This window comes from Hemiscyllium ocellatum, chromosome 6, assembly GCF_020745735.1.
Source record: "Hemiscyllium ocellatum isolate sHemOce1 chromosome 6, sHemOce1.pat.X.cur, whole genome shotgun sequence".
NCBI classification, from domain to species: domain Eukaryota; kingdom Metazoa; phylum Chordata; class Chondrichthyes; order Orectolobiformes; family Hemiscylliidae; genus Hemiscyllium; species Hemiscyllium ocellatum.
The window spans coordinates 17,244,692-17,272,615 of NC_083406.1; the positions used below are offsets into that span (position 1 = coordinate 17,244,692).

Sequence of the window (27,924 nt, forward strand, 5' to 3'; positions counted from 1 at the left end):
CCCTTCATCTCCTCTGTTCGAATATTCTCTTTAGAATTGGATCCTCCAGATTATATTGCCTTTCCTCATTCTTCATTCCAAAATGCAAGCAGTTATCCCTTCACAGCTCTGTACAGTAAATACAACATGTGTTCACCAGCCTAGCTGTGTTTTTTTGAAGTCTAATAAGAACCCCCACTTGATTCACCACATTTCCAAGTGCTTCAAGGTTTGAATCGTGCCCTCCACTCCAAGGTTCAAATCATTAATAGGATTAGTAGTCTTAATACCCATTCCTGGGGAATTAGCTCTGGCTGACACACCAAATTATCAACAGGCATGGCAAGACAAGGCATGGATAGTGTGAGCATGTAGGTAGGTGTTAGGTGAGTGAGCACTTAGCGAGTAAGTGACCACTTAGCGAGTAAGTGACCAGCCCTGAGATGCAGACTGATTGAATTTGAGAGCTGGCTGCCTGTCCAGACATTCAGAGTGTCCATGCAGCCTGTGGTGCACCCTGAAATGCCAGTCCTGCAGATGGATAGGCAAATATTGTTGTGACACATTGGCAAACTTCAGTTGCCAGTGCCCGTGGATGAGGGATGTGTGAGGCTGGGTGCCTGTGGTTTGTGCCCTGAGTTATTATTGTCTGAGGAGGCAATATGGAGGCTCTTTGCCATCCGAAGCCACCGAGTACCTGCTGTGACATCCATGTTGCGAATTCTCTACATCTGATTTACTCGGTGGGCTTGGTAAGGTGAGAAACTGAATATTAATGAGGTGGGTTTTGCAGTCAGTGAAGTGGTTATCAAGCAATAATCCCCTTTAATTGGCCAATTGCTATTGCCGATGAGAAACTTGCCACGACCCTGATGGATGCAAAGAAGGTGCAACAAGTTACTACTGATGCCAGACTTCTGTGCAATTTTGCCACAAATCTCACCACAGCCAGGTCAATCACTCCCTGTGAGATTCCATCCAATGGGTATTAAGGTTTATAAAAAACGAATGAATGCAGATGCTGTAAATTAGAAACAGAGGTTACTGGAAAAGCTCAGCAGATCTGGCAGCATCTGTGAAGAGAAATCAGAGTTAACATTTTGGGGCTGGAAACCCTTCCTTCGAAAAATGTACTATGAGCTCAGTGCTACGGCCAGTTTTTTTTTTGCTTCTGGTGCTTTGAATTAAGATGGAGTCTGAGATCTTTATACCTCCTAAACACATGTTTTGATGTGATGATGATATCATGAACGTGTCTCTTAAAGTTATACTGACATAAAAAGCCCAAAGATGAAAGAATTATCCCAAATGGATATTCCTGTTTGTGCATAGCTGCATGTTGTCAATTTGATAATTATATAAATGGATAAAAATAGAGTTTATGGGATTTACGATTCAAACTGAAATATTATACTTTGGAGATTTGACAACTGATTTAGTGATTGCTTATCCATTTGGAGAGGTTTATGTTTTTTTGTTGGTTCTCTTACTGCTGTTTACTGTCACTTCAGCGTCACCACATAATCATCATGCCAGTGTTTCTTTCCTCACTCTTCTTGGGCGTGTTTGGCATGACATACATGTCATACATTGGCCTGTCCTGGCTTCTGTACCTTCACACTGTAAAACCATGATCATGTATAATCTGGGCTGGTTACAAGTTCGAGAAATCTTTGCTGGTTTCCCACAATTTGTAAATTTTTGCTTTGGAATTTGTGTGTCTAAATCATACTCTCTGTCCACTGAGCAGTTGTGGTTGTTCTGTATCCGTTCACACATTATGTATCCCTTCAATTCTCCTCAGCCTTTGAAAAAGAGTGCTCGGAGAATTGGTTGCCGGGCAAGGTCCCTTGCATTTGGTTTCTGAACATGTGTTGTACTCGGGATGGTAGTCCCTTCTCTGGTGCTGTGCAAAATTGCAGCAATGCGATGCTTGACACTTACCTGATTATTGGTTTGATGGAAGGTGCCACACATTCTGCTCGACAATTTGAGCATGGATAGTGGTGCTACAATGTGCTAGGTCACTCCCTATTTAATATACATGTCTTGAAATGGTTTGCCAGTGAACTGCGACCTGTTGTCCGAACTTTCCATTCTGGGATATCAAATAAACTGAAAGGAATGGTTGCACTCACTGTGATGCCAATTTGTCAAACATTGGGAGACTTGAAGTTGTTACCTCCATCCAAGGAATACTTGTGTGGATGTAGGGAATCACTTCACTGCTGGGATTGTTAGGTTTTACATGCCTCATATGCATCCATGAGCCATTGAGTTGTAGGGTCATACAGCATGGAAACAGATCCTTCGGAATACCCTGCATCCCTAACCAGTATTCCGATTCATGCTCTAGTAGTCTTGTACATTCAACGTCTATCTGTCCATGGTATAACATAGACATGATATCCTGGGATAATACTTTCGATACTACGATTTGTTTGTCCTTCAAAATGATTCATCATGATATACCAGATTTATCTCTGTATGGCCAAAGTGTACAAATATTCTCAAATCCTTCTTTAATCCTATCAGGCAACCCATGGATAACAATTTTTTTGCAATTCTGTCGTCACTCAACTTCAGCAGTGTTGCTGATTGTTCACATTCACTCTGGTCAAAGTATAACATCTTCAACTTTGTAATCTGGATTGTTAATGTGTAGTTCAAAATGAATGTCTTGGTCTTTGTATGGGTTGGGTAATCTGCACAATGTGTGAAGCATAATCATTTTTCTAGCTAGCTTGTGCCATTTTCAAAGTCACATCCTTCCACCATCGAAACATGCTATGAGTTAAGGTGAGGTCTGAGCTCTTTATATTTTTCAGGTCACATTCCATGATGCAGTAATGATATCAAGAGCAGCTCTCTTAAAGCATACTGATGTGACTGTCTGAGACATAACATAACAGCAATGACCATCTCCTACTGGACAGAATCCAATCATCTGTCCTTAACTTTCAACAGCATTACCATCACTGAAACTGCCACTATTAATATTGTGGTATCACCATTGACCAGAACCTTAACTGGACCAGCCACATAAATACTACGAATGTAGGTCAGAGGCTGAGAATTTTTCCAGTGAGCAATCCCCCTCCTGACTCCCAAAGCCTTCTTCTATTAGGAACAAATATGATGGAATAATCGCCACTTGCCTGGGTGATTCCAGCTCCAACAACACTTAAGAAGCTCAACAGTATCTAGGACAAAGTAGCCGACTTCATTGGCATCCCATCCACCATTTTCAACATTCACTCGCTCCACCACAATGCAAAGTGACATCTATAATATGCAATGCAACAACTCAATAAGCCACCTTCAATAGCACTTTGCAAATCTGTAAATGCTGTCACTAAGGAGAACAAGAGCTGCAGGTGCATGGGGAACACCACTACCTGCTAATTCCTCTCCAAGCTACGCATGATCTGGACTTGGAACTGTAACACTTTTCCTTCACTGTCATCAGATCAAAATGTTGGAACTCCCTCCCTAATAGTACTATGGGTATACCCACACAACCTGGATTGCAGTAATTCCAGAAGGTAGCTAACCACCATCTTCATAAAGTCAATGGGGAAGGGCAACAATTGCTGGTCTTGTCAATGATACCACCAACTCTATGATCAAGTAGAGAAAAAGTAGTTTGTTGCATGGAGACAATGAAAATCAAGTGTACATTAAATTGATAATTCTTAGGTATTTGACTATCCTTCATCCTGTGAAGATACATAAACCAGTAAAGTCACCTCTGCTTGATGAGGACCAACATGCTTGGGAGCTGTGCCTTTAAAAGGCTTGCTCCATTCATGGTCCTGTTCTTCCATTAGACCTAAAGTCGTCCCTGAATTGGGATATTATCTTTAATAAACTGCAATGTTAATAGTGGGAAGTGTGCTTAGTTTTTCTAGGCTAGAGAGACCTTTCTGCAGGGAAGCAAGATAGATATAATGTTAATTAGTACTTTCCCTTTCAATGCACTGCAATAGCTTGAAATGGAATTGCCTAGCATCGAGCGACTCCAGCTGATTGCATCACCAGTCAATCAAAAACATGTCAATCAAGCCACTGCAATCGACTTTGTATTTCTACATTCTTTTGGCAAGATGAGATTCGAGTTTAAACCACACACAATGTTACATGCACGCATACTTACAGACAATAACACACATGATCACGCATACATATGCATAATCTCTCACACACAAAAAGTCAATCTCACATGCATAGCACAATCTCTCACACACATAATCACACACATGCACATACAATCTTGCAAATACAATCATACATAAACAATTACACACGCACAAACATGTACACCTAATCTCTCTCTCTCTCACACAAACATATACAAGCAGACACACAAGTGGTCATTAGTTCTCACAGGATGGCACAGTGGTTAGCACTGCTGCCTCACAGCACCAGAGACCCGGGTTCAATTCCTGCCTCAGGCGACTGACTGTTTGGAATTTGCACATTCTCCCCGTGTCTGCGTGGGTTTCCTCCCACAGTCCAAAAGTATGCAGGTTAGGTGAATTGGCCATGCTAAATTGCCCATAGTGTTAGGGGCGGAGGGGAATAGGTGTGGGTCGGTGTGGGCTTGTTGGGCCGAAGGGCCTGTTTCCACACTGTAAGTAATCTAATCTAATCATAATAAGGTCACTTATGTTAAATGCTGACATCACAACTTCACAACAGTTGTGGACCTGGTGAAAGAACCTCTCAGAATATCATCATATATATTCTAAACAAAGAACACATAAAACTCAGAGGGTCATACAATGGAGAAAGTGATTTTTGGGGTATTGGAGCTGTGAAACACCTCTCCATTTAGTTCCATTCCTTGCTGTCTCATCAAAACCCTGCATTTTTTCTTCTTTTCCAAGTCTTTCTCTGATAACCTTGTTCTAATTTTATTTTGATGGTGCTATTACTTCCAGTGTAGATGTTTCACAAACAACTCCATATGAGCAAGAATGATTAGTTACTTAATACAAAAAAGCTGTCACATCAAAACAAATTGTTTATAATTAAACTCCGTATATTAGAAAATGATACAAAAGAAGCACATTCATATTGAGACAAACGTGCACTCAATTTGACCCAGTGTAATTTGTACCTAGAATTTACAGCCTAGAATCAAGCTACTTAACCCACCTGGTTTATACTGGTGTTTCTGCTGTACACAACCCTCCATCTCCCTACTTTGTCTCACCCAATCAACATATCCTTCCAATCTTTTTATCCCTCATGTAATTATCTTACTTCCCTTTAAATGTATCTATATCATTCACCTCAACTACTCCCTATTATAGAGTTTAAAATTCTCACTGCTCTTTGAGGTAAGGTGTTTCTCTTGAATTCCATATTAGATTTATTCATAACTATTTTACATTGATAGACCCTAGATTGGGCCTTCTCCATAAGTGGAAGCATCTTCTCTAAATCTACCCCTTGAAATGCTTCCATCGCTTTAAAAATGCCTATCAGGTCAACTCTCAGCATTCTCTTTCTAGTGAAAGGAGCCTCACCCTGTTCAATCTTTACTGATAGTAATAACCACTCCATTCTAGTACTGTTTTTAGTTACTTGCTGTCCATGAATCTTTCTGTGGTTCTGTTAAGTATTTGCAGTCAGAATTTGCACTAAGCATCCTATTAATGTTCTTGTTTATGCTTCCAGCATTGTTCAACCTTGTGCCAGTGGGACTCCGTGTCGTTGCAATTCAGGGCGTGAAGACAGGGCTGTACGTGGCCATGAATGGTGAAGGATACCTTTATACATCAGTGAGTACTTCTGGATAATGCAGCTGAGGCACCATTTTAAGGTAGTACAAGTCTTAATGAGAAATGAGCGCTTCTTTCAGTATTTGACAATCAGAATACATATAAATGATTCCATCAGAAATGCCATTTCTTTGATTGTCCATAATTCAAAAGGGACTAATACCTCCATAAACTGCTATTGAAATCAGTGAGCGTGCAGAAAAGGCTCATTCCAATCTCAGGATGATAATTGCAGTATGGGCATTGCATAGAGTCCTGATTTCCAGCACTTTCCTTTCATTATTGTCATGATGCCAAACTTAGAATGATAAACTTTAATTTCATCTGAACTGGCTTTTACTGTGTATGTGCAAGGCTGAAGTTTGTGCTTCACTCCGAGTACATTTATTGTTCATGATGAACGTGAAGAACAGAGATTAGTTAATAATGACTCATTGAGAGTCAGACCAAAGCTCACTCTCTCTGGGTACTGTCAACAGCTGTCTGTCATTGATTGTCTTGTGGAGTATAAGTCAGAGAATCTGTGATGCAGTGACAGCATTAGCTCTTGATTTTCTCACTCTCTCCTAGCCCACAGGCTTTGCTTATCACTTTTAATTTGCTGCAAATGCAGCAAGTGGCATTAGAGTTAGGACTTTTGAGCGCTTGACACAAAGGCTATTATTGAGTACAAGCCTATGCATCGTCTGACTGTTCTCTGAACCTCAAAACATTTATTTCATTGTGAAAATTAATGATTAAGCACAGCTTGAATTGTATTTTTTTTACATTTTGGTTCACCCCGGTCCAGTGATGCTTGCATCATTAAGTCTTGCTATAAATTGTTAAATTTATTTTTACTTTGGATGTGGATGCCCCTTGGCAATGCTGACATTTGTTTGCCTTGAGAGCAGTTAATAGTCAATCACAATGTTGTGGATCTTGAGTCACAGGTAGATAGGCAGATGTCCTTCCCTAAAGGCATGGACAGACCAGATGAGTTTTTACAACAATCAGTTCATAATATCACAGTCATCATTAATGGGTATAGTTTTCAATTAGAATCATAGAATTATAAAATCTGCCCAGTGTTGAAGCAGGCCATTCATCCCATTGATTCCACACTGACCTTCTGAAGAGCATCCGACTCAGATTCCCCCACACCCGCTCTCCCATCCCTGTAACCCTGCATTTCCCTTGGCTAATCCACCTAGCCTGCACATCCCTGGACACAATTACAGATTAAGCTCCCAGATTTCAACCTGTGCATTTACCTGTGCTGTTGGGTTATTAATTTAGTGACATTGCTCCTACATTGTCATCTCCCCTATTGGTTAACAACAACAGAATAGCAAACTGATGATTTTCAGAAGGTTATTAGAGGGCTAGCCCTGGAGAGGCCAAGTTCTAAGAGAAAAATAAGACCAGAGCAAGATACCTGGTGCTATTCTACCTGTGGTCCTCTCAGCAAGTAATAGTTAATAATGAGTATGAGTAGGTGGAGAGAGACGTACAGGGGAAAGTAACATTCGTAGGTGATATTACTATCTTTCCACAATGTAAGATGTTGGTATTTAAATTAAGATCAAAACACAGGAATATCCCAGTGTCATTTTTGGATCAGATCTGTTTCTTTATACGAACAGGATTTTGGCTAAAATTAATTGTTGGAATAGTGACTTAGGTGTTAACAGAAGAATTAGACAAAATAACTTTAATTGAGTTTACTTTCATCTTCGAGATTCTTATTCCTTTTCAAACCCACCTGATTTGCAATATTTTGATTGCCGTTCATGAATTCTTAAGTTCTTGTGGTGCAATGGTAGTGTCCCTACTCTGAGCCAGGAGACTTGGGTTCAGGTTCCACTTGCTCTGGAGGTGTGTCATAATACATCTGAAAAGGCTGAGTAAAAGTATTTTTATGAATACAGTGTAGGTTTTATAATGGACATATAATTTGTTTTGCTATATGGTCATTGGTTTATGGAGGTTAAGATCTAGTGTCATCTCTTTTTTAATTACCATCAGGAGTTATTTAATTTTGAAAAGCTTAAAGTGAATTGGGAAATTGTTTGAAATTTAACTGTATGGATGTTTATATTGATATTTATTTGCCCAGTAGTTTGGCATATTAGTCCTTTTCTCAGCAGAACTTTATGTTTTAGTTAAAATAATGGATTAGCGGTGACACATTTGAACACTAGTATTCCTACTATTTTATTTCAAACCACCAAGAACTTACTATACAAACACATCTACGTAGTTCCTTTAATAAAGTGAACATCCCAAAACATTTCATGGGAGCATTATCAGACAAACTCTGCCACCGAGATACCAAGTGATATTGCAATAAAATACAAATAGTGAAATAACTGTACCCTTTACCAAGGACATATTTGTGCAAAATTCAATGTCCCCAAAAGCTATGCATTTGGCATTCTGATTAAAAAGAATTGGCTGCCATACACAATAGATTATACAATTGATTGCTTAGATGCCATATTGCAAAAGATAATAAATATTCTGGACAATTACCATCAGTGCTGCTGAGGCTGTAACTAGCAATTTCTACCCTATTCAGAACCAACTCTCTGACAGAAGCTGGAGCTCAGCCAGGATCATCTGACTGATCTGAGGTTCTAATTCTGTCCTTCATCACTGTGCTAAGATTCCAGGACAAATTCCTGGCCTGGACTCAGAGGTGGGTCACATTCAATCCTCAGACCAGATGCACTTCCAGCTATCAGATGCTGGCTCTCAGACATAGCCATAGATCAAGGCCAATCAGCAGAAGTACTTATCTTGAATATAAAAGACTGTGCCTCTCTCTTTGGAATTTTTAGACTAGAAAGGCTTTGATTTATTTTTTAGAATTAAACTTCTTAAGAAGATAAAAAATATACCATTACCAAGAATTTGAAATTTTTTTTGGGTATAATCAATTCTTTAATTTAAGACTTAAACTTCAATGGCATCTGTGTAAGTATCTTGTCGCTTAACTTTTACTGAGATAATTTTGCTTGTCAGTAAATCCAATGGGAATTTAGGGCAAAACTCTTTGCAAAGAATGTGATGGGAGTGTGGGAGTGTGGGAGTGTGGGACCCCCCCCCATTACAGGGAATGGTTGAAATGAATAGCATTGGTACATATAATGGAAATCTGGATAAATAAATGAGCGAGAAAGGAATTAATATATTCTTGAATGTAATACATTATTTTGAAGGGAAGATCAATTAGGGGGTGTCTACAACACAGCAAGGTTATTTTAATATCACTAATATGTGTTCATTAAAGATGTTGTTAAATGTTAGAACAAGTCTGCATTCATGAGCATGAATAAAAAAAGGTTAAAATGTCACATTATATAAGTAGGTAATAATTCCAGAACAAAAAAATAATTATCGCCAATGCTGGAAATCTGAAATACAAAGAAGAAAATGCTGGAAACACAACATGTCAGGTAGCATCTGTAGAGAAGTGCAAGCTATGAACTAGAAACATGAACTCTGTTTTTCACTCTCCAGACCTGGATGACTTGCTGAATATTTCGAACATTTTCTGTTTTTAATTTAATAATTCCAAAACGTAGCTGATAACTGGTGAATATGATACTTAATTCATCATCTTTTCACCTACTGATCAACTGTATCTACGATTGCAGTTAAAGAGTGTTGTGCAACTTAAATTGTGTAACTGTTTATATTTTTCTCAATGCATTTCAGTTACAAAAATCACCGATTACATTATAATAATTAATGTATGTTTACCATATATTTGTGTGTTGAATATCTTTTATATTAATTTTCTATTTCCACATCTTTTACATTTGAGAAAATATAGTGTATGTTATTTGGTATGTGTAATAGTGTATGTATTATAGTGTATGTTATTTGGCATGTGTAATAGTGTATGTATTATAGTGTATGTTATTTGGTGAACACAAATGCAGATATGTTGAAGAGTCACCAAAAGCTCAGGCATTTTTGAAAAGATCATCATTGTAAGTGCAGGTTAGTTCGAGCTCAGATCAATTCATCGATGTGAAGTCTATTAAAAAAAACAGATTTGAAACCCAAAGGTCTTTTGCAAGATATTCTCCAGCATGTAGCTTTGGCATTTCACGCCCCACTGGATGCCTTTTAATGGTTTCCAATTCCATTCCCAGGCAGGTGCCGGAAGCTTTATCTCCATCCCACATTTCTCTGTTGGTCTGTTTCATCCCTATTAATATAATTTTTTTCTGGAATATTGCAGAGGAGGAGAACCCTGCACAAGACTGATAAACATCTTCAGAAAGCAATGTAAAACAAAGCAATATACTACAATGCTGGAAACCTGTATTAAGACAAACGTAAAAGATGTTCAATAGACTGAATGCTGGTAGAAATGCAAAACAAGTGCATGATACATTCATTGATGTGTGGAATTGAAATGCATTTTTAAAAATACAATTACATCCTGAGCTGCATTCTGATCTTTAATTACAGATTTGGACACATTTGATCAATAGGGGAAAGCGGTTGATTCCATTATTAAAAGGTTCGGTGGCTACCAGCTATATATTGAAATTATTAAAATAATATCAGGAAATGCTGGAAATATTCCACTGCTCTGACAGCATCTGAGCACAGAGAAACAGAGTTAGCAGTTCAACTCCTTACTGTTTTGTCAGATTGAATTATGGAATCATAGATGTTTTTAGGACAGGACAGGGCCATTCAGTCCATCATTTTCATACCAAAAATTGATTTTTTGTAAATATTGAAGAATTCATCAGACTTTTAAAACTCAGAACTAAACATGTCATTCATCTTACCCAGTTGTCAATGCAGGGGCAGATGCTGTCAACAGGTTTTTGGCTCATAACCCCTCATGTTTGTCTTTATTTAATTCTATGTTCTGTACTAGTTTCTGTGGCAATTTTCCCAAAGTGAAAGAGTGCTTCAGTTATACTTTCCCACACCGTCATCCTACCAACACTCCTGGCATTCTCTCTCTGTCCTTTTTGCACTGTAAAGGAAGTTAGTGATTCAACTGCACACCAATTCAACCCCATCATCAACCTAGCCTGTCACTCAAACCATATTATAATTCTTCGCCATCATCACTCCTCCCCCATTACCACCCCTCCTTACTAACCATTTCTGCTATCCTCATGTCATCCCCATCTATCCCCTCCCACGTTGTGCCTCCCCATTATCAGAATTGCACCATCTACTCCTGCTCATCCACAAAGATTGCCCCCCCCTCCCCACTCAAAAGCCACAGAATCCAGTTCCTGAATTGGAGTTTGTTTCATTGTGTCAGCTGAACGCACAACACTCTCACTCCCAAAGCCAAAAGGTTGTGGATTCATGATCAGCTACAGAAATTCGAGCAGTATATCTAGACCAACGTAAGTGATGTGCTGCACTGTCACCAGAGACATAAAATTGAAACCCATCTACTCTCTCGGGTGATTGCACAAGATCTCATGGCCGCTGTGTTGCAAGATTGGACTGCTGGACAATATTTATCTCTCAATCAACATCACTAACACAAATTGTTTGTCCATTACTGTATTGTGGGAGCTTGCTAATTGGTGGCATTGTTTCCTTCTTTGCAACAGTAACTACACTTCAGATATAGTTGTTATTGGTTTTGTAGTGGTTTGCAACATTGTGAGGTGGTAAAAGGTGATGTGGAAATCCAAGTCATTTGTAAGGACTTACCTATTATTACAGGCACAATAAGGCTGAAAGTCATAGTTCTGGTAAGTTACTTAACTGTTTTGTGAGTTAACCATAGTATGGTTGGTTGTACACTCATCTTGAAGTCACAATGTTCTGAGTTCCAGTCCCACTCTAAGGTTTGAGCTTGTAAGTGAAGGCTTGCATTCCACTGCAGTACTGAGGAAATGCTATACTGGTGGAAGCGCTGCCGGTTGGATGTGATATTAATCTGAGGCCCATATGCCTCCTCAGCTGGCTGTAAAGAGGAACATTAGTTTGAGGAACAATGGGCGAATTTTCATCAGTGGCTTGTCCAAACTTTATCCCTCAATCGGAATCACAAAAAACATTCTATCCGGCCGTTAGTTGCTACATTGTTATTTGTGGAAGTTCACTGAGTACATATTGGCTTCTGCATTCACAACAGTGAACGATACCTTAAGAAATACTTTTTTAGCAGTGAAGCATTTTGGGATATCTAGTGATTGATGAAAAGCTCTACATAAATGCAAATCTTTTTTGAATAGCCATGTTTGAATTTCTCTTTACAGAGACCTTTATATTTGAATATATTTTTTAAGAACAAACATTGGTTGAATTAATATTTTAGAAAATCTTCACAGTTACATTTTATTGAACCTGTTGTGTTCAATGTGAATACATGGTGATTTCATGATTTAAATTAATTTTCATTTCTTTAAATTAAGGGAAAGTAAAACAGGAATATCTGCATTTCTCTTGAGTTTCCAGTTGCGTATACTGGTGTTAACCTTCTGTCAAATGCTGACACATTTAGCCGGCGATCTCACTGTAAACATTTGCTGGCAACACCAACGCAAGAACAAGTGCAACGTATGGCATAATTTGGAGGAATGTCTGACCCCATGTGATTTACTTCAACTCAAAAATTTAGGCTGGAAGGAATTCTACCTCAAAATTTCCAAGTTATTTTGGAAATGCATAGTGACTTAACCTAACTTCAATCAGGAAAGCAATGATTATCTAATGACACCTGAGGGATGTAAACATAATGAAAGGACACTAGGAGATTTTAACAAGGGTTTTTTTTAAGATTGTGATTTGACAATATATGTGAATCTCTGTTCAGAAGACAGAACAGGGAGGGCAATATCCAATGACCAATCTTCTTATGTAAATAAACAGCACTGGTTCCAAGTAAGCATCCGACACTCACAATACTGGCTTATGAAGGCATAGTAGTCAACTGGAAAGTGGATTTGATGTATACAATTCCCTGGTTCACTTGTTCTCCAAAGAAATTACAAAAGGAGGAGAATTTTCAACATTGCTAAGTGCTTCTGACAGCAAGACATTCGGAAATATTGTAGACATTGAATCCTACAGATAGAAAGAGGCCATTGGGTCTGCAATGACAGGGCCGCCTTCTTGAAGGAGAGAGCCAATTATTTCCATTCAGTTGTCTTCCCCCCAGCCATGCAACAAGCTTTCTCCAATACCTTTTGGAAAGTCATCAGCAAATCAATTTCCACTGTCCTTTAAAGCAGTGTATACCAATTCACAGCAGTTTGTTGTGGAAAACTAATATTCTCTTCACCTCTCCTCTGGTTTTTTTTTACCAATTACCATAAACTGTGATCTTTGGTTACCAACACTCCTGCATTTGGGAACAGTTTGTCTGTATTTCCTCTATAAGGCTCTTGCCTAATTTTGAATTGATTAAATGCCACTTCGGTTTCTTCTTTCCAAGGTGAACAATCCCAGCTTTTGTTCAACAAAGGATTAGGAAGATTGAGCCATTGACTTGGATCCCCACTGTTACGTTATGCCTCACAATCAGTGTCAGTGTATTATTAAGAGACATGGTCATGATTTTATCATGTATCTTGGCATTTGATCCTGATGAGGATGTAAAGGTTTCACCTTCCATCTTATCCTGGAATTACATGAAGCGTGGCACATTTCTGAATTGGGAAAAAAACTTATATTACTGAGATAAGATATGATTTAGCCCAAGTGAATTGAGAGCAACTACTTGAAGATAAAGCTGTGTCACAGCAGTAAAAGACATTCAAGTAGGAAATAGAAAGAGTACAGGGCCTTTATTTTCTCTTAAAGACAAAGAGTGGCACCAAGACCAGAGAACCCCACCAGAGACATAAATGTTAGAATTAAGAAAGATCAAGAGAACCTTATGGCACAGACGGAGGATTCAACATGATAGAGTCCTTAGAGGAGCATAAAAAATGTAGAGGGAATCTTAGAAAGGAAATTAGGAAAGCAAAGAGAGTAAATTAGAAAAAATTGGTGGGTAGAATAAAGAAAAACCCAAAGGAGTATTTTTTAAAATATATAAAGATCACAAGCATAACGAGGAAAAGCATAGGAAGTAACCTGTGTCTACCTGGAAGACAAGGGCACAGCTGGCAATGAATACTTTGCAATGATCTTCGCAATTGAAAAGGGCAACTTAGATATAGAGATCAGGATGAAGGGTCTGTCAAATATTCGAAGAAATTAACAAAGAGGTAGAGGATTTACGAGTGGATTAGCAACTTTAACACTGGATAAATCCAGAGGCGGGGTTGAGATCTATCCCAGACTATTAAAGAAAGCAAAGGAGGAGAAAGCAGAGGCCTGGGCAGTAATTTTCAAAATCTTCTGGCTACAGGTGAGGGGCCAGAGGACTGGAAGACTGTTAACATTGTTCCACATTTAAAAATGGAGGAAGTGACAGACCATGAGATTACAGAGCATTCAGTCTAACCTCAGTGGTGAGGAAATTATTGGAAAGAGTTCTGAGGCACAGAATATATTCATGTTTGGAAAGACAGTGATTAATGAGGGATAGTCAGCATGGATTTTTCAAAAGAAGGTCATGATCAAATTTTGTTGAAGAAGTAACCAAGAGTGCTCCATATAAGATAGGGGCAGGAGGAGCTAACACTCTTCCAGGTTGAATTCTGTTTATTACAACTCTGCCCTTCGGGCTTGCTCTATCATTCATTATGATCATTGCTGACCATAGAACTCAGTAGCATGTACCTGTTTTTTTGCCATATCCTTTAATCCCTTTAACATCATGTGCTATATCCAACTACTTCTTGGCCTCAAATGAAATCTGTCAGAGCAAATACCACTGGCTCAGCACTCCCTGGGTAAAGAAATTTCTCCTCACCTCAGTCTTAAATGATTTACCCTTTATCCTTGGACCATGACACTTGGTTCTGTACTCCTTGTCATTGACAACATCCTTCCTGCATCTACTCCATCCTGTTAGAATTTTAAAGGTTTCCATGAAATCTATGCCTCCCCCCCCCACCCCCACATTTTTCTAAACTCCAGTGATTATAGTCCTAACAAATCCAATCTTTCTTCATACATTGGTCCAATCATCCCAGGAATCAGTCTGATAAACCTTCGCTACACCATCTCTAGAGCAAGAACATCCTTTCTCAGATAAGGAGACCAAAACTACACACAAATATTCCAGGATGTAGTCTCACCAAGGCCCTATATAATTACAGCAAGTTGTCCCTGTTTCTAAACTCAAATCTTCCCTCTCTGAAACCAACGTACCATTTACCTTCTTGACCAGCTGCTGCATCTGCACACTTAACCTTCAGTAACTGATGTATGAGGATACCCACGTCTTGTTACACATTTCCCTGTTTCAATTTATAGCTATTTGGATAATAATACACTTTCTTGTTTTTACTCCTGAAGTGTATAACCTCTCATTTATCCACAGTATCCTGCATCTGCCATGCATTTTGCCCATTCAACTAGTTCAAATTTCACTAAAGCATATTTACATTCTCCTCACACTTCACCCTCCCACCAAATTTGTGTCATCTGCAAATTTGCAGATACAATATTTAGTTCCCTCATCCAATTGTAAATAGCTGGAGCCCTAGCACTAATCCCAGTGGTACCCTAGTAGTCATTGCTTGCCATTCACAAAAAGACCCATTTATTCCTGCTCATGTTTCTTGTCTGCCAACCAATTTTTTCATCCATTTCAAAATACTACCTCCAATCCCATCAGCTTTAAATTTTCATCGTGATCTCTTATGTGGGACTTTGTCGAAAGCCTGCTGAAAGTCCAACTATACCACATCCACTGGCTCCCCTTCATCAACTCTGCGAGTCACATGCTTGAAGAATCCAGCAAATTTGTGAATCATGACTTTCATTTTGTGAATCTATACTGACTGTTTTTCCTATCACTGTTTTCCAAGTCCTCTGCCGTTAAATCTTTTATAATGTGCTGTTGCATTTTCCACACCATGGATGCCAGGCTAACCCTGTTTATAATTCCCAGTTTTCACTCTGCCTCCTTTTTAAAATTGAGAGCTTATATTAGCTATCCTCCAGTCTTTAGGAACTGTTCCAAAGTCTTTAGAACCTTGGAAGATGGCCACTAATGCATCCACTATATCTCGGACCACTTCTGTAAGTATTCTGGGATGTAGATTATCAGGTCTTGGGGATTCATCTGCCTTCAAACCCATCAATTTCCTCAACACCATTTCCCTGCTAAGACTGATTCCTTTCTTTTCTTCCCTATCATTAAACAACCTGTTCTCCAACATTTTTGGTGTGTTATTTGCATACTTCTTTGTGAGCCTAAAGTATTTGATGTGGTCTACATGGACTTCAGCGAGGCTTTTAATAAGGTTCTTCATAGTAAAGTGGTGAAGAAAGTAAAAGCCTCTGGGATCCGAGGCAAAGTGTTAAATTGGACCCAAACTTGGCTGACAGCCAGGAAGTAGAGATAGAGGGGTGTTTCTGTGACTGAGAGTCTATTTTCAGTGGAGTTCTGGAGGACTCAGAGCTAGTATCTTTGTTGCTAGTGTATACATTAATGGTTTGGACTCAAATGTTGGGACATGATCAAGAGTTTTGTGGATAACATGGTTGAGTGGTAAATAGTTAGGAGGATAGCCATATACTGCAGGAGGATATTAATGGACGGGGCAGGCCTGTGACAAATAGAATTCAGCCTGGAAAAGTGTGAGGTAATGCACTTGAAGAAGGCAAAATGACAGGCACTTAGGATGATAGGACCCTGGAAAGTAGTGAAGATCAGTATTGGTGTGTATTTCTACAGACCCCTGATGGCAGCAGGGCAAATAAAAAAGGTGATTAAGAAGACATACGGGATATTTGCCTTTATTATCTGAGGCATAGAATACAAGAACAGGGTTATTCTACTGGAAGTGTATAGAAAGCTGGTTAAGTCATAGCAGGAATCGTGTGTGCAGTTCTGCTAGTGATGTTGAAGGAAGGATCTACAGCAATCGCTCGAGAGAAGGTGCAGAGAAGATTTACCAGGATGTTGGCTGGGCTACAGGGTTTGAGCTATGAGGAAAGGTTGGCTAGGCTGGAGTTGTTTACGTTGAAGCAACAAAGGTTAAAAGGAAACATTAGAGAAGTGTATAAGATTATGAGGGGCATAAATATGGTGAGAAGGAAGGAACGTTTTCCATTAGTAGAGGGTTCAATAACCAGCAGGCATCGATTTAAGGAAAGCGATAGAAGGCTGAGCCAGGACTAGATTAGAAAAGCACAGCAGGTCAAGCAGCATCCGAGGAGCAGGAAAATCGACGTTTCGGGCAAAAGCCCTTCATCAGGAATGGAGGCAGGGAACCTCGAGGGTGGAGAGATAAATGGCAGGGGGGGAACTGGTGAAGTCCACATTGATGCCCTGGGGTTGAAGTGTTCCGAGGCGGAAGATGAGGCGTTCTTCTTCCAGGCGTCAGGTGGTGAGGGAGCGGCGATGGAGGAGGCCCAGGATCTCTATGTCCTCAGCAGATTGAGAGGGGGAGTTGGAATGTTGGGCCACAGCATGGTGTGGTTGATTGGTACGGGTGTGCTGGTGATATTCCCTAAAGCGCTCTGCTAGGAGGCGTCCAGTCTCCCCAATGTAGAGGAGAGCAACGGATACAATAAATGACATTGGTGGATGTGCAGGTGAAACTTTAATGGATGTGGAAGGCTCCTTTAGGGTCTTGGATGGAGGTGAGGGAGGAGGTGTGGACACAGGTTTTGCAATTCCTGCGGTGGCGAGGAAGGTGCCAGGGTGAGAGGGTGAGTTGTAGGGGGGTGTGGACCTGACCACGTAGTCACGGAGAGAATGGTCTTTGCGGAAGGCGGAAAGGGGTGGGGACGGAAATATATCCCTGGTGGTGGGGTCCGTTTGGAGGTGGTGGAAACATCCGCGGATGATGTGGTTTATGCGAAGGTTGGTAGGGTGGAAGGTGAGCGCCAGGGGCGTTCTGTCCTTGTTACGGTTGGAGGGCTGGGGTCTGAGGGCGGAGGTGCAGGATTTGGATGAGATGCACTGGAGGGCATCTTCAACCACGTGGGAAGGGAAATTGCGGTCTCTAGAGAAGGAGGCCATCTGATGTGTTCTGATGTGGTGGAACTGGTCCTCCTGGGAGCAGATACGGCAGAAGCAGAGGAATTGGGAATATCGGATGGTATTTTTGCAGAAGGTAGGGTGGGAAGAGGTGTAATCCTGGTAACTGTGGGAGTCGGTGGGCTTGTAAAAAATGTCAGTGTCAAGTCGGTCATCATTAACGCAGATGGAGAGGTCCAGGAAGGGGAGGGAGGTGTTAGAGATGGTCCAGGTAAATTTAAGGTCAGGGTAGAATGTGTTGGTGAAGTTGATGAATTGCTCAACCTCCTCGCGAGAGCACAAGGTGGTGCCAATGCAGTTATCAATGTAGCGGAGGGAGAGGTGTGGAGTGGTGCCGGTGTAACTACGGAAGATGGACTGTTCTACGTAGCCAACAAAGGGACAGGCATAGCTGGGGGCCTATACGTGTGCCTGTGGCTACACCTTTGGTGTGGAGGAAGTGGGAGGATTTGAGGGAGAAATTGTCGAGGGTGAGGACCAGGTCAGCCAAACGAATGAGAGTGTCAGTGGAAGGGTACTGTTGGGGACGTCAGGAGGGCTTGGAGCCCCTGGTCATGGCGAATGGAGGTGTAGAGGGATTGGATGTCCATGGTGAAGATGAGGCATTGGGGGCAGGGGAAACAGAAGTCTTGGAGGAGGTGGAGGGCGTGTGTGGTGTCTCAAACTTATTTGGGGGGTTCCTGGACTAGTGGGGATAGGACAGTGTCAAGGTAGGTAGAGAGGAGTTCCGTGGGGCAGGAGCATGCTGAGACAATGGGTCGGCCAGGGTGGTCAAGCTTGTGGATCTTGGGAAGGAGGTAGAATCGGGCAGTATGGGATTCCCGGACTACGAGGTTGGAAACTGTGGTTGTGAGATCTCCTGAGGTGATGAGGTTCTGTATGCTCTGGGAGATGATGGTTTGCCTAGGCTGAGCAGTGAGTTGAGAAGAATTGTTTACACTCACACAGTGTTGGGAGGCTGGAACTCTGTTCTGAAAGTGTGGCTGAGTCAAAAACCTCATAACATTGAAACCCTCCAGGGCTATGGTCCAAAATCTGGAAACTGAGATTAGTGTGGTCAGATCTTTGTTGACCAGCAGGGACACGATGGGCCAAATGACCTGATTCTGGGCTGTAAACATCTCTAGAGCTACGGGAAACCTGCTCTGTGGAACTTAATAGCTTAACGTTGGCACAGAAACTGAAGTGCCTGTGAATTTAATGTTTGTACATAAAAGTCATTTGAAATGAATGCTCCTTGGATTCATCCATCCCACCATTTCCAGGCCCAGTTTGTTATTTTATGGGAGTTAATATAAAGCATTGCTGCATCAGGTAAACTACTTTGCTGGAGGCAAAATCATATCACCCATCATGAGCTCTGTTATTAAGCATAAATTGTACTCCCCTCCCCAGCACCCATTGAGGCTGAACTAGACAGTACTCAATCTTGGTATCATGTTGACCCTGGATGATTTGCTGACCACAGGAAGCCACCGCATTTCATATTGACTATTTCGACTTCTTTAACATTGTCCTGAGTCCACTCCTGCCTTAGTTCATCTACTGTTGAAACACGCATCTACAGTACACCTTTGTTACTTCCAGCCTCCACTGTATTCATGCATTCCTGGCCAGCCTCCCTCATTCTACCCTCCGTAACATTGAGGTCCTGCGAAATCTTGCTGCCTGCATTCTAACTTGCACCAAATTCCATTCACCCACTTGCTCACAAACTTACTTAATTCCCAATTAAGTCACACCTGATTTTAAAATTATCAGCCCTGTTTTTCAAATCTGTGGCCTTCACCATTCCTATTGCTACATTTTCCTCCAGGCATACAAATCTCCAAGATATCTACATTCCTCTAATTCTACCCTTTTACCCAGAATTAGACCCAATACTCTAGCTGAGGCCTAATCCTGATGATCTGGCCAAATCTACAATGCAGGATTTATTACCTCCTGCTCAAGTGATGTAATGATTGGTATCCTACACCTTCCAGTCTTAATTTAGTTGTCAACCTAGAAATGTTAAAATGACCGGGCTTGACAAAAATATGCAATGGACTGTCATTAAAAGAATCAATGAGGATGATGGGTTTAGCAAAAATATGTGAAATTGTAGATTAATGTCTTAGTTTCAAGACAGTGGGGATGTTACTAAACAATACCAGGTTCTGCAGATAATATATACTTCAGAAGAAGCCAATTATCTATCAGTTGTCTCAGGTTTTGTGTTTTAGGGGTGTTTTGGTTCCATAGTTGGTGTCCCTGCTTCTGAATCGGAAGCTCCAGGTTCAAGTTTCACTCTGGGATTTGATGGCCATGGACAGTACAGCTAATAAATGGTTACTAGGTTGATATTCAGCCTGATAATCTTTCCAAAATTGCCCACTGTTTCCCAAAAGGAAAATAAAATGTGAAGATCTGAAACAAGCACACCTTAGTGCAATAAAACCTGACAAAGTATCAAACAATTTTATTATATTATAGGAGGGAAAGGGCACACAGATTTATCGATATGAACTAGGGATGAAGGATTTCACTTCTGTGGTAAGAGTGAATAAGTAGGAATTTGTCCCCATAGAATAGAGAAGTTTAAAGGGAGATTTCCCAGAGGTTCAATAATATACAATCCAATGCAACACAGGAATAGGCCCTTCGGCCCACCAACCCTGCGCCATTTCTAATCCTTATTCAGACCTGCTACTTATTGCTCATGCACAGTTTCTACCTCTCTGTTTGTCCCCCAGTTGTGTGTCTATCAAGATGAACCTCAAATGTTGCTTATATACCTGCTTCCACCACCTGCTCATATACCTGCTTCCACCATCTGCTGATAGACCTGCTTCCACCACCTGCTAATATACCTGCTTCCACCACCTACTGATATACCTGCTTCCAACACCTGCTCATATACCTGCTTCCACCACCTGCTGATATACCTGCTTCGACCAGCTGTTAATATACCTGCTTCCACCACCTGCTGATATACCTATTTCCAACACCTGCTCATATACCTGCTTCCACCACCTGCTCATATACCTGCTTCCAACACCTGCTGATATACCTGCTTCCACCACCTGCTCATATACCTGCTTCCACCACCTGCTGATATACCTGCTTCCACCACCTGCTCATATACCTGCTTCCAACACCTGCTGATATACCTGCTTCCACCACCTGCTCATATACCTGCTTCCACCACCTGCTGATATACCTGCTTCGACCGGCTGTTAATATACCTGCTTCCAACACCTGCTGATATACCTGCTTCCAACACCTGCTCATATACCTGCTTCCACCACCTGCTGATATACCTGCTTCGACCGGCTGTTAATATACCTGCTTCCAACACCTGCTGATATACCTGCTTCCAACACCTGCTCATATACCTGCTTCCAACACCTGCTCATATACCTGCTTCCACCACCTACTGATATACCTGCTTCCAACACCTGCTCATGTATCAGCTTCCACCACCTGCTGATATACCTGCTTCCAACACCTGCTCATATACCTGCTTCCACCACCTGCTGATATACCTGCTTGCACCACCTGCTGATATACCTGCTTCCACCATCTGGTCATATACCTGCTTCCACCACCTGCTGATATACCTGCTTCGACCAGCTGTTAATATACCTGCTTCCACCACCTGCTCATATACCTGCTTCCACCACCTGCTCATGTATCAGCTTCCACCACCTGCTGATATACCTGATTCCACCAGCTGCTCATATACCTGCTTCCAACACCTGCTCATATACCTGCTTCCACCACCTGCTCATATACCTGCTTCCAACACCTGCTGATATACCTGCTTCCACCACCTGCTCATGTATCAGCTTCCTCCACCTGCTCATATACCTGCTTCCAACACCTGCTCATATACCTGCTTCCACCACCTGCTGATATACCTGGTTCCACCACCTGCTCATATACCTGCTTCCACCACCTGCTGATATACCTGCTTCCACCAGCTGCTAATATACCTGCTTCCACCGCCTACTGATATACCTGCTTCCAACACCTGCTCATGTATCAGCTTCCAACACCTGCTCATATACCTGCTTCCACCACCTGCTGATATACCTGCTTCCACCAGCTGCTCATATACCAGCTTCCACTACCTGCTCATATACCAGCTTCCACCACCTGCTCATATACCTGCTTCCACCAGCTGCTAATATACCTGCGTCCACCAGCTGCTCATATACCTGCTTCCACCACCTGCTCATATACCTGCTTCCACCACCTGCTCATGTACCAGATTCCACCACCTGCTCATATACCTACTTCCACCACCTGCTCATATACCTGCTTCCACCACCTGCTCATGTACCAGATTCCACCTCTTGCTCATATACCTGCTTCCACCACCTGCTGATATACCTGCTTCCACCAGCTGCTCATGTACCTGCTTCCACCACCTGCTGATATACCTGCTTCCAACACCTGCTGATATACCTGCTTCCACCACCTGCTGATATACCTGCTTCCACCACCTGCTCATATACCTGCTTCCACCACCTGCTGATATACCTGCTTCGACCAGCTGTTAATATACCTGCTTCCAACACCTGCTGATATACCTGCTTCCACCAGCTGCTCATATACCTGCTTCCACCACCTGCTCATATACCTGCTTCCACCAGATGCTGATATACCTGCTTCCACCACCTGCTAATATACCAGCTTCCACCACTTGCTAATATACCTGCTTCCACCACCTGCTCGTATACCTGCTTCCACCAGCTGCTCATATACCTGCTTCCACCACCTGCTGATATACCTGCTTCCACCAGCTGCTGATATACCTGCTTCCAACACCTGCTGATATACCTGCTTCCACCACCTGCTGATATACCTGCTTCCACCACCTGCTCATATACCTGCTTCCACCACCTGCTGATATACCTGCTTCCACCACCTGCTCATATACCTGCTTCCACCAGCTGCTGATATACCTGCTTCCAACACCTGCTCATATACCTGCTTCCACCACCTGCTGATATACCTGCTTCGACCAGCTGTTAATATACCTGCTTCCACCACCTGCTGATATACCTATTTCCAACACCTGCTCATATACCTGCTTCCACCACCTGCTCATATACCTGCTTCCAACACCTGCTGATATACCTGCTTCCACCACCTGCTCATATACCTGCTTCCACCACCTGCTGATATACCTGCTTCCACCACCTGCTCATATACCTGCTTCCAACACCTGCTGATATACCTGCTTCCACCACCTGCTCATATACCTGCTTCCACCACCTGCTGATATACCTGCTTCGACCGGCTGTTAATATACCTGCTTCCAACACCTGCTGATATACCTGCTTCCAACACCTGCTCATATACCTGCTTCCACCACCTGCTGATATACCTGCTTCGACCGGCTGTTAATATACCTGCTTCCAACACCTGCTGATATACCTGCTTCCAACACCTGCTCATATACCTGCTTCCAACACCTGCTCATATACCTGCTTCCACCACCTACTGATATACCTGCTTCCAACACCTGCTCATGTATCAGCTTCCACCACCTGCTGATATACCTGCTTCCAACACCTGCTCATATACCTGCTTCCACCACCTGCTGATATACCTGCTTGCACCACCTGCTGATATACCTGCTTCCACCATCTGGTCATATACCTGCTTCCACCACCTGCTGATATACCTGCTTCGACCAGCTGTTAATATACCTGCTTCCACCACCTGCTCATATACCTGCTTCCACCACCTGCTCATGTATCAGCTTCCACCACCTGCTGATATACCTGATTCCACCAGCTGCTCATATACCTGCTTCCAACACCTGCTCATATACCTGCTTCCACCACCTGCTCATATACCTGCTTCCAACACCTGCTGATATACCTGCTTCCACCACCTGCTCATGTATCAGCTTCCTCCACCTGCTCATATACCTGCTTCCAACACCTGCTCATATACCTGCTTCCACCACCTGCTGATATACCTGGTTCCACCACCTGCTCATATACCTGCTTCCACCACCTGCTGATATACCTGCTTCCACCAGCTGCTAATATACCTGCTTCCACCGCCTACTGATATACCTGCTTCCAACACCTGCTCATGTATCAGCTTCCAACACCTGCTCATATACCTGCTTCCACCACCTGCTGATATACCTGCTTCCACCAGCTGCTCATATACCAGCTTCCACTACCTGCTCATATACCAGCTTCCACCACCTGCTCATATACCTGCTTCCACCAGCTGCTAATATACCTGCGTCCACCAGCTGCTCATATACCTGCTTCCACCACCTGCTCATATACCTGCTTCCACCACCTGCTCATGTACCAGATTCCACCACCTGCTCATATACCTACTTCCACCACCTGCTCATATACCTGCTTCCACCACCTGCTCATGTACCAGATTCCACCTCTTGCTCATATACCTGCTTCCACCACCTGCTGATATACCTGCTTCCACCAGCTGCTCATGTACCTGCTTCCACCACCTGCTGATATACCTGCTTCCAACACCTGCTGATATACCTGCTTCCACCACCTGCTGATATACCTGCTTCCACCACCTGCTCATATACCTGCTTCCACCACCTGCTGATATACCTGCTTCGACCAGCTGTTAATATACCTGCTTCCAACACCTGCTGATATACCTGCTTCCACCAGCTGCTCATATACCTGCTTCCACCACCTGCTCATATACCTGCTTCCACCAGATGCTGATATACCTGCTTCCACCACCTGCTAATATACCAGCTTCCACCACTTGCTAATATACCTGCTTCCACCACCTGCTCGTATACCTGCTTCCACCAGCTGCTCATATACCTGCTTCCACCACCTGCTGATATACCTGCTTCCACCAGCTGCTGATATACCTGCTTCCAACACCTGCTGATATACCTGCTTCCACCACCTGCTGATATACCTGCTTCCACCACCTGCTCATATACCTGCTTCCACCACCTGCTGATATACCTGCTTCCACCACCTGCTCATATACCTGCTTCCACCAGCTGCTGATATACCTGCTTCCACCAGCTGCTCATATACCAGCTTCCACTACCTGCTCATATACCAGCTTCCACCACCTGCTCATATACCTGCTTCCACCAGCTGCTAATATACCTGCGTCCACCAGCTGCTCATATACCTGCTTCCACCACCTGCTCATATACCTGCTTCCACCACCTGCTCATGTACCAGATTCCACCACCTGCTCATATACCTGCTTCCACCACCTGCTCATATACCTGCTTCCACCACCTGCTCATGTACCAGATTCCACCTCTTGCTCATATACCTGCTTCCACCACCTGCTGATATACCTGCTTCCACCACCTGCTCATATACCAGCTTCCACCACCTGCTAATATACCTGCTTTCACCAGCTGCTAATATACCAGCTTCCACCACCTGCTGATATACCTGCTTCCACCACCTGCTGATATACCTGCTTCCACCACCTACTCATATACCTGCTTCCACCACCTGCTGATATACCTGCTTCCATCAGCTGCTCATATACCTGCTTCCACCACCTGCTGATATACCTGCTTCCACCACCTGCTCATATACCAGCTTCCACCACCTGCTAATATACCTGCTTTCACCAGCTGCTCATATACCTGCTTCCACCACCTGCTGATATACCTGCTTCCACCACCTGCTCATGTACCTGCTTCCACCACCTGCACTGGCAGTGTGTTCCAGGCATCCACCACCCTCTGTGTGAAACAGCACTTCTCCCCTGAACTTTCCCCCTTTCACCTTGAACACGCACCCTCTTAGAGTTGACCTTTTCACTCTGGGAAAAAGCATCTGACTATCCCCCCTATCTGCGCCTCTCATGATTTTGAAGATCTCTGTCAGGTTGCTCCTCAATCTTTGTCTTTCCAGTGAAAACAATCTGAGCTTATCCAATCTCTCCTCATAACTAAAACCCTCCAGACCAGGCAACATCCTGGTACACCTTCTCCAAATGCATCCAAATCCTTCTGACAGTGTGGCAACTAGAACTGCATGCAATGTTCTAAATGTGGCCCAAGTAAAGTTTTGCACAGCTGTAACATAACTTGCCAACTTCTTTATTGGGTGCCCCAGCCGGTGGAGGCAAGTGTGCTATATGCCTTCGTCAGCACCTTATCCACTAGCGATGTTGCCATTCATGGAGGACTTTGATAGACTACTTAAGGAGAAACTGTTTAGAGTGGCAAGAAGATCAATAAACAGAGGTTACAGATTTAAAATACTTTGCAAAAGATGCAGAGGAGATTATGTGCAGAAATTATTTTCCACAAAGCAGTTTTGTGTCGCCTGAAAGATTCAATAGCAAGTTTCAAAAGGGAGAAATACTTGAAGAGAAGACATGACAGGGAATGAAAATAATTGACAGTTCTTTCAGACATCTGGCATAATGGGCCAAATGGCTTTCTTCTGTGCTGTACCATTCCATTATTCTTAAAGTGCTTTATCTCTTTTGAGCATTATAGTATTACCACTATAGTAGTGTGAATATGTTATCTCAGTCATGTGCTGGAACACTCCTGAAAGCTATTGTATGACTGAAGTTGTCATTTACCTTTGTTGGAATCCACGTACAGACAGATTGGGAAGCCCAAAACACTGTTCTAATTTGTTACCAGCTGAACTAAAGAACAAATTCGAGTTGCAGAACAGAAAGTAATGAAATGGGGTTTGATGGTTGATTCAGAAGGAGATCAATGAAACATATTTCAGGTATTGGGCACACAGATTCCTGAAGCTCCACTGTTCTACTCAGGCTCAGTCAGATTAAAACTGAAGTGTTTGTTTGCCTTAGACTGTGGAAATGCAATTGTGCTTCAGTGCTATGAATCTATTAGTCAAAATGTACATTCTCCAACCAAATTAAAGCAACCATGTCAGCCAGTTAGCAACATGGTGACTTTTAAGGGAATTTATGGCTTATACGAAATTCTGTTGTATGTGGTTTAAACAGTCAAAAGATGCTGTAATTGCTGTGGAAATTTATTGATGAGTTGTCAGCTTAGGGGTGATTATGTCTTGATAAATATCATGGTTGTTTTAACTGTGAAGCAACTATTTTAGCTTGAAAGGACCAATGCACCCTTTGAGAAGTTTTGTATAGCTCTTTACATGGATCAGGAACACTGTGGAAAATTCCACATCAGGAAGGAGCAATTTGGAACATAATACGAATATAGGAGCAAGAGGATTCTAGATACTTTTCGTAGGACTGGACTCAACTAAATGACTGGTTTACGATTCAGAGAGACAGTGACATGTGGGTTCGGTTCCTGTACTGACCGAGGCTCCTGTGAAGTCTCTGCCTTGTCATACTCACCCCTCACCTAAGGCAGGATGACTCTTGGCCTAAATTCGCCATCAGTTATCTCTCTCAATCTCTAAGAGAACAGCCAATGATCATCTGGGAGTATGGGAACCTCTTACAACTTCACTGGGCAGGCTGATGGGATGGAGGAGTACATAAGAGCTCTAGGAAGCTCGTTTGCTAAAACTATGCTCAGTTAGTGAGTGGAAAAGGAGTAGAATGAGGGACTCATGATTGCTGTCCTTGGTCTGGAAACCATATTCGCACATAGTAATAAGATTTATTAACTATTGACAATATTTATGGAAAGCGTCTTAGCAGATTTTTCATTAAAATTTCTCACTGTTCCCAGTTCCTAGCTGGAAGCCGAACAATTACCAACACCAATGCTGCAGATTTAACCCTCAAGCCTGTTGTGCTATTCAGTTGGATCAAAGATGATTTTATATTACCCACATCAGCCCACCTTGGCTTTCTTACCTGCAATAATCCATATCCACAAAAATCTAACAACCACAGTTTTGAAATTTTCAACAGATCTCGGTCTCAGTAGCATTTCTGGGAGGAGAAAGTTCCAGATGCCCACTGTCCATTGTGTGGAATGGTAGCTTCTTCCTCGGGCTGAGGGATGTAATTCCAACCTAAGTTCAGGAAACCTGTGGGATTGGATTGGGAAGGCTGGTATTTCAGCCTGTCTGAGATCAAGCTGCATGTAAATCCTGGGAAAAA

At 42.3% G+C, this 27,924-nt stretch overlaps 1 protein-coding gene across 4 annotated transcripts in view; it reads left to right on the forward strand.

Moving 5' to 3' along the window:
* Positions 1–27,924, forward strand: part of fgf14 (fibroblast growth factor 14) — a 511,831-nt gene that overhangs the window by 370,650 nt on the left and 113,257 nt on the right. For all 4 annotated transcript variants that reach the window (XM_060826494.1, XM_060826497.1, XM_060826496.1 and 1 more), the window contains one exon: positions 5,665–5,768. In XM_060826494.1, coding sequence (XP_060682477.1) covers positions 5,665–5,768 — 104 coding nt within the window. The remainder of the gene's footprint in view (positions 1–5,664; positions 5,769–27,924) is intronic.